Source organism: Lepisma saccharinum, chromosome 18, assembly GCF_977018435.1.
Source record: "Lepisma saccharinum chromosome 18, izLepSacc3.1, whole genome shotgun sequence".
Classification (NCBI taxonomy): domain Eukaryota; kingdom Metazoa; phylum Arthropoda; class Insecta; order Zygentoma; family Lepismatidae; genus Lepisma; species Lepisma saccharinum.
The window spans coordinates 23,071,370-23,079,824 of NC_139246.1; the positions used below are offsets into that span (position 1 = coordinate 23,071,370).

Below are 8,455 nucleotides of genomic sequence, written 5' to 3' on the forward strand. Positions count from 1 at the left end.
CTGCCTGCACCCAATTAAAATTTCATAACGATCGAACAACCCGTTTTTGATTTACAGAATTTCAAAGATAGCGATCGTTTGCAAAACTTAAAACCATCGGCCCTTTTTTGTTTTCACGACGATAAAAAGAATACAAGTCATACTCAAAGAAACAATTGGTTAGCCTAGATTAACGCAGAATTGAATAAAATAACTTTTGATGTAACTCGTTTTAATGTAGTTTTACTGGATAATTTTTAATTGGAGTCCTTATGTGCACTGAGTTTAGAGTTTTTAGAAGCATTTATGCTAGCAAAAATGTTGAAGGAAATGTTTTCGTCTAAAGCTGGCTTAAGCTGAGAAAGAAAGGTCTGCAGACTATATTAAAGGTACCATCTCTCTTTCGTCTCGAGTTCCTTCAGTAAATCAACTTCAACGAGAGCCAAGGCCTCCCCACATAGTGGTAACTAACTACCTCGCCGGTGGAGGTCCAGTCTCGATTAGCCTTCTGTACATAAAATGAACTTAAAACTCAAGGGCCTTACCGAACAGCATTAGCGATAAGAATCACGTATTTTGTATATCATGTGTTGAAGAGATCTCGAAATGTTTTGTGAATGAACAATAAGATACTTAAAGCAACCTACATCCGGCCTCTTCATTGTATATTATCGTCAACACTAGGCGGCCATGTGTTTATGACGCATAGCGTTGACAACTCTTTCACAGAACGCGGTGTGAATGTGTAATGATCACTTACGCAACGGGGACTCAATAATCGCCTAGTGACTCACAGCATCTGCAGTGTTGAGCCGATACTTCCAGGCGTTGGACACCGAATTCAAACGTGCACATTCTGCAGATAGTGACACCTCATTGGAAATTCCAGCGAGAGTGAAGAATTTTCAGAGTAAATCCAAGGCGAGTTTCAGTTTAGCAGGTGAACGTTAAGAGGGAGTCTTGTTTTTCCTTCGCCTCGCGATTTCAAAGGAAAGCTGATCAGGTGACCTTCGAGCATGGGTGAGTTGAATGCTTGCATATTTATCGTGTTGTCTGCTAATCTTAACACATGTTGGAGAGCGTGTGTGAACTCTGAACGCAAGTCATTTGAACCTTATTTGTGAATCGGAAAATAATCAGGTTGGAGATACGTTTACGGAACCTACTGCATAAGCCTTTCTAGTAAAGAAAAGTACTTTAGATACATTTTATGATCACCAGCCTCTGTGAAGCTGTGGCCTTGTAATCCAGTTTATTAAACTGTGGACGCACATATTGATTCGGATCTAACTTCAAACTGAAGAATAAGTCTTGATTAGCCTATCTGTGCATAAAGTAAACTTAAAGCGAATTATGACTCGACAATTGTGCTCACATTTCTAGTAGCTTCTTGCACAATGAATGACTGTGCAATGTGCTTCAACGATAACATGGTGTAAATTACATATGCAAGTTATACTTAGAAAAAGCATTTGCCAATGTCATAAGACGTCACATAGCTCTTAATTTTTAAAGTACATTTCCCATTTCCGTACCATTTATTTGCCAATAACAAGCAGGTATTCTCAACATAATTTTGAATTTTTACATATAAAATATTTCTTTTTTTTAGATATTTTCAAGAAGGTTTTCAACAGTACTTTTCCGGAACAGATTAAGGCGTAAGCATCTCTCTATCGTTTATCTCGGATTTAAGACAACATCAGCATAACAGATAAAATACAACAGTATATTACGAAACGTTGAAACGCATTAGTTCATTACGTCAAGCCGGCCCCCGTGGCGGAGTGGTTAGCACATCGCGCTACGACGCCAAGGGTCCCGGGTTCGAATCATGGCCTGGGCATGGATGTTTGTGAGTGTCCATTCATCAATTTAATCATATCATTACTCATTCCCATCTTCGCAAATTAGCCAAAATGGCACAAGAAGCGAAGTAATATGTAGCAAATCAATCAATCAATTAAGTACTTCATATTCAGTATCCAACTACTACTCAAAGGCGTCTAGAAACTTAAAATTTCCAATCAATATCGATTACTGTTATCATGGTCACTAAATTAGTAATTGTTCTTGTTCCCCCACTCGCTCCTAAATATTCTTGATTGATCGATTTTAATATAATTGGCACATCAGCACATATGCGGTTTGTGTCATTCGCGCAATATAGCTCGAGTAAAATGGAAAACAAAACCTAACAAGGAAAATATGTGTCCGTTATAAACTGTCTAAATCAATTACTAAAAGGTCTTAGACTAGTAACAACTACTAAATCTATACTATTTTAGAGGCTAAAATCTCCATGCCATGGTTTAAAACTCAGTAGGCTACACATAAGGACAAATTCAGGATAAGACGATCTCTCAGCCGACAACTAGTACTACAATTTCAGTGTTAATAATTTCAAAAGATACTCATTTAAAAACTACTTTATCAATATAGCCTCCAATTTTTAAATATGGGAGCCAAAAGTCATTATTTAAAAGTTATTTCCGGGTTTAAAATTTATCAACAACTGAAACATTCAGTCAGTCATATTATTATATTTTTTTCAAATTATGAACAACTTCTAGTTGCAGACTGTACTCATTAGTACCACATGTCGGAGGCGTCTCGTGAACGAATGCGGTGCATGCTACGCATGCGTCAATTGTGGGGAAAAGGACATCTTGCTCTGCGACGACATTCATGAGTATTTCTACATTCTAATTTCTTCATATAGGAGAAGTATTTATTTTACACGAGAGCGCTCAACTAAGATTATATTACATTTCTTGGATCTGAAGTGAAAGAAAGTAATAATTACTTTCCCACAATTGACGCATAAATACTTCTCCTATATGAAGAAATTAGAATGTAGAAGTACTCATGAATGTCGTCGCAGAGCTAGCTGACCTTTATCCCAAAATTGACGCATGCGCAGCATGTACCGCATGCGTTCACGAGACGCCTCTGCCATATGGTAATATGGATGCAGAAAATATGAATAATTGTCATTATATTAAACGACAGAAGCATGGAGTATTGTCAAAATTTTACAACTAATAAGAAATGAAGTTTCAACATTTCTTGATTTTCTTTCAAATCCTTAAAATCCATATCCTGAGATAATATTTTATAATTGACCGATAAAATATATTGTATAACTAAACGTTCCAAGATACCTTAGTAATATTTGATTTTATATTCACGAAAACAATCAATTAAATATCATAAAATCAGTACTTTGCAAGTTTGTAATGTGAATTTCCTACAGTGGTACCCATCGATTGTGATGATAATATTTTTTTCTTACAGGATCTTTGTAATTAATTAAAATAAGATTAGTGCTAATCGTGATTTTCTCCTTGTAGGTATTCGTGTGACGTTGCTCCTCCTCATTTTGAGCCTCTCTACTTGCCAGATCGTGCTTGCTGCAATTGGATGTAAGTTTAATTAATTTTTCTTGTGTTCTACTATTACGTCTCGTACCATTAGCAACTTTTGAATTATTTACTTACTTATTAAAATAACTATATTTGTTTTCTTTTACTTCGCTTTTTCTGCCTCATTTCGCTAGTTGTAAAGATGATGATGAGTGATGATATCATGAATTGATGAAGGAACACTCACAAAGAACACCCATACACAGGCCGGGATTCGAACCCGGGACCCTTCACGCTAGCTTTTTGTATTACTAGAGAAAAGAATTGATGTTCGACACATGAAGACAGTAAAGAAACGACGAACTGTGAATCTTCAGTCTTTCTGCGACGATGGGGATGAATGATGATAAGGTGAAATTGGTGAACGAGCATTCACCCATACTCAAGCCAAGACTGGAACCTGGAATGTTCGATGCTGAGGCGGTGTTAAGAAAACATTGTCTTTAGGCTATACTCCATCGCAGTGAAAAAACCCTTCTAAAACAACGAACTTATTCTTCGTTGTAATAAAGTTTAAGTTTTCACTTATTACTAAATCATTGTTATTAATCAATAAAAGCGACTTTGTCTCTACAATCAATTTAGTTCTTTGTGGGCCTGTGATGTCCCTATTCACTTTGATAAACTGAATCACAGAATTGTAACCAAAAATATGTTAATATTATAGCAACCATAGGTGCGTTATTTATTAAATTATGTCTGTTAACAGATTAAGACACATACTTTACATTTTATTTAATACTTACTATTCTTATTACCATTTATTGCATTGATTAACGCACAATGAAGACATATGATGCCCGGTATGCTATAAAGAAAGTATCTATTTTAAATTTCATATTATTTTGGAACACTAAAACTTTCTAACATATTCAATTGGATATTCGTTGACACCTTTCCGTCAATTTTGCAATTCCTGAATTATTATTTAATTGTACGAGGGTTGGGGAGTAAGTCATGGCAACCATGTAATAATTCGACAATCGAAGGATGTATTAAAAATTTGTTATACACAACTGAAGGCGTATCCATTATGGATATTTTGTTGGTAGGAATCATGAAAGAAAACCCAAGCAACCCTGTGACATACACATGTCACAAAAACCTGTTTGACCTTGTGACATACACATGTGCACATGTTACAAAAACCTTGTCTGATTATGACAAACCTTCGAAATAATCTCCCGCATTGTCCACAGCACGCTGCCATTGATGTGGAAGACGTCGAATACCATCGGCAGCACCATCCTCTTCATCATGCCTGTTTCCCGTGCTCATCCAGTACAACACACAGAGCCATCTATTGACCAGCGGGTAAAGTACTCGTGTCAGGCTTCCTCCCGCGGTCTCCATTTCCGTCCACCTTTGCATATAATTATAATATTACTAGGTTGCCATGACTAACTCCCCAACCCTCGTATATGCTAAGTTTTCTAATGTTCATTCATCAATTTCATCATACCATCGCTCATCCACATCTTCGCAAATCATCCAAAAGTGGCACAAAAGAGGAAGTAAAATAAAGCAAATCAATCATCAATATAATTTCCTCTTTAATTAATATTGTGTTTTTAAGGGGAAAAATTAAATATACTCGACAACCACTGATAAATTATTTTTTCAATGCATTTTTAATTTGCAAAATGATAAGTGACTACCTATCTGTGGAAATAATATTTTGTGTATTTTTTGTAAATTTTGTGCATCACTTGGATCACACAGTTTCTCTTTTACTGTCTGAGATGTAATTTATAACACCAAGAAAATACGTACATCAACATCACGCTTCTTTCGAGTTACCGATATCCATCTCCCTTTAGAAAAATAAATATGATATTTGTTACGGGTAATCAATTTATTTCCCAGTTAGTTGCACACACTGCCCTCTTTTGGTAAAATGGGAAATCGTAGTCAAAGTTTTGAATATTCATACAGGATGATTCGGAACAATGAGGACAATCTTCAGGTGGGGATCCCTGACAGGGCAAGGTACAAAAAAGGCTATATGAAAGTATTACGAAAATGCATGTCCTCCAGACAGATGGCACCACCCGTCATCATGGCGGGAGTCTCTCATAAGAGCAGTAACGTGGGAAAGGAAATGTATGCAATGGGCAGTTAAAACATTTCCCTTCATCTTCTCTTGCTTTTTAAGAAATTTCTCAAAACGTCAATAATGGTAATTTTGAGCACATGGGAAAAATTAATTTCGGTCTGTTTGCGACCAGATGTGTATTTCTTTACCATTTTAGACAACTATACTGATCACAAGCCCAATTGGCAGATGATCTACTTTTTGCTACATAGCTCCATCTGTCCACCAATCTCCTCGGGGGTGTGCGCCTCGATGAGTGTCAACGACCTCAGTTGCGAAAAAAGCTGTAGAGGTAACATCGCTAACCTTTACCACGTTGCCAAGAGTATTTCTGTTTTTGTCACTTGTTTTTATTAGCTTCTTTGTACAGTGTTTGGGTGTTTTGTGTACTAATTTCCCGTGATTTGTGTACTATTGTACAACATTTATCTAGTAACGATGCTGATCAACTCTATCCCGTTTTAGAGTACGTTTTGAAACATGCTGTGTATCCGATGCTCATTTGTTTCGTCCCGCCAGCAACTTTCGGTGCCTCGTGACACGAAAATGGCCGATGTCAGTCGAAAAGAATTCAACTGATCGCTGATTCGTTGTTTCTCAGCCCACAGCTGGAAATTCAATCGGTATAGTGCTCTTATGAGGGACTCTTCGCATGACGACGGGTGCTGCCATCTATCTGTATTATCGTATATTTCTACACATGTGTTCATGCTGATTTTTAGTTCCTTGTCTTGTCAGGAATCACCTCCTGAAGTTTAACCCATTGTTCCGAATGACCCTGTAAAAGTGGTAAACGTCGTAAGTGCCAAAAGCGAAAGTGTTGGGAAATCGCATCGTTCTGCACATCAGCCCGTAAGAACGTTCACACTAGTGACCTCTTTACACGCCCTTTGAACTACTTAGAGGGCTACCAGCCACTTTTCACGTTTACCACATTATAAAGCATGGCACATTTCACAGTTTAACGTGGAAAACTGTGTTTGAATTATTGTGGCACTTACAGCGTTTACCAATTTTAGTCTTCATGTGTGCTATTGAAGAGCCTTCAAGATTTACAACGACGCTATTTAATTGTCGATTTTGTTCTGTCCTGAAGCCTTGTTTCAATAATAATTGTGGCCGACCCCCGTGGCGGAGTGGTTAGCACATCGCGTCCCGGGTTCGAATCCCTGCCTGCGCATGGATGTTTGTGACTGTCCATTCATCAATTTCAACATATCATCACTCATCCCCATCTTCGCAAATTAGCCAAAGGTGGCACAAAATCCAAAGTAAAATAAAGAAAATCAATCAATCAATCTATAACAATTGGGTCATGCACGGACGGCTTAGAAGTAATGTTTAATTGATTGATTGATTAATTTTCTCTATTTTACTTTGCCTCTTGTGTCACATTTTTGGCTAATTTTGAAGATGGGAATGAGTGATGATATGTTGAAATTGATGAATGGACACTCACAAACGCCCGGGCCAGGATTCGAACCCCTGGCGTCGTAGCGCGATGTGCTAACCACTCCACCACGCGGGCTGGCTAATGTTTAATTCTATAGCATGTAATTTGATTCTGACATCTTTTTTATTCTGTTTACAGCGAAACCAGGTTCCTGCCCTCATCCGTCTTTCGTCACTTCCGGTTTCCTGATTTGCTACAATGACTTTGACTGCACAGGGAGAGAGAAGTGTTGTCCAAATTCGAGAGGAACCAAATCATGCGCGAACGCAAGGAGTATTGGATGAGAGAACAAACCAAATAATGCAGCAGTACCAGAATATTCAACTCCAGTCCGAAGATTGGTATCGTCACGAGTAAAGACGATACACGATTTGTAGGGACCGAAAAGAGAGATACGTATCGTTCGCTTGGATACCTGATACTCAGGGACCTATATTTTACGTGTTATTTTTGTCAAAATTTGCCTCTTTTTTATTTTGCCACAATTCATGGCCGTAGGTACTATCGGATTGAAAATTATAGATACTCGAATTTGGACTCCAATTAAAAACTAACCAGTAAAGCTACATAGAAACGAGTTACATCAAAAGTTAGCTTATTCAATTCTGCGTTAATCTATGCTAATCAATTGTTTCTTTGAGTATGCCTTGTATTCTTTTTATCGTCGTGAAAACAAAAAAGGGCCGATTGTTTTAAGTTTTGCATACAATCGCTATCTTTGAAATTCTGTAAATCAAAAACGGGTTGTTCGATCGTTATGAAATTTTAGTTGGGTGCAGGCAGAAAGACTTTAAAGACAATTAATAATTTTCAGGTTTTCAAAAGTTCTCGAAAAACCGTCTTTAGCGTTTTTTCGAAACAACGTTTTCTTAGTATTGGGTAGTCCTACAAATACAATATTGGTCTTGTTTTGAAGTTCTTTGCATCTGTTTTTAAAATGCATTATCATTGTCAATTTACATTGCGAAATCGATTTTATACAGATTTTTATTCAGCGGAGTAAAGATGTACGCAAAACGTGGCAACACGGCACTCAGCGATGTCCGTTGAACTGCGGAAACTGCCGGCGGGCGTTGCGAGTCAATGCTTGCAGTGTTGCCACGTTGCACGTACAACAAGACGGTTCTTTGAGAAACTTTGAAAACCTAAAAATTAATAATTGTGTTTAAAGTCTTTCGGCTTGCACCCAACTAAAATTGCATAACGATCGAACAAGCCGTTTTTGATTTACAGAATTTCAAAGATAGCAATCGTTTGTAAAACTAGAAACAATCGGTTCTTTGTTTGTTTTTACGACGATAAAAAATTCAAGTCATACTCGAAAAAAACAATTGGTTAGCATAGATTAACGCAGAATTGAATAACATAACTTTTGATGTAACTCTTTTTACGTAGGTATATTGGTTAATTTTTAATTGGAGTCTAAACTCGAGTATCTATAATTTATAATCCGATAGTACAGCTTCTGTGTACGTATCCGACAGGGTTAGAGACGCTAATAGG

General features: G+C 37.3%; 1 protein-coding gene across 2 annotated transcripts; it reads left to right on the top strand.

Annotated features, from left to right (window-relative positions):
• The first annotated feature begins 732 nt into the window (after positions 1–732).
• On the top strand, positions 733–8,060 carry LOC146001906 (waprin-Thr1-like). Of its 2 annotated transcripts, XM_083139627.1 has the most exons (4): positions 733–999; positions 1,592–1,640; positions 3,333–3,404; positions 7,091–8,060. In XM_083139627.1, the coding sequence occupies exons 1-4, from the start codon at positions 996–998 to the stop codon at positions 7,152–7,154; spliced, it is 189 nt and encodes a 62-aa protein (XP_082995753.1). In that variant the 5' UTR covers positions 733–995; the 3' UTR covers positions 7,155–8,060. The 2 variants fall into 2 exon arrangements, with proteins under 2 accessions (XP_082995753.1, XP_082995751.1); XM_083139625.1 differs by lacking the exon at positions 1,592–1,640 and having other exon boundaries at positions 744–999.
• The last annotated feature ends 395 nt before the right edge of the window (positions 8,061–8,455 follow it).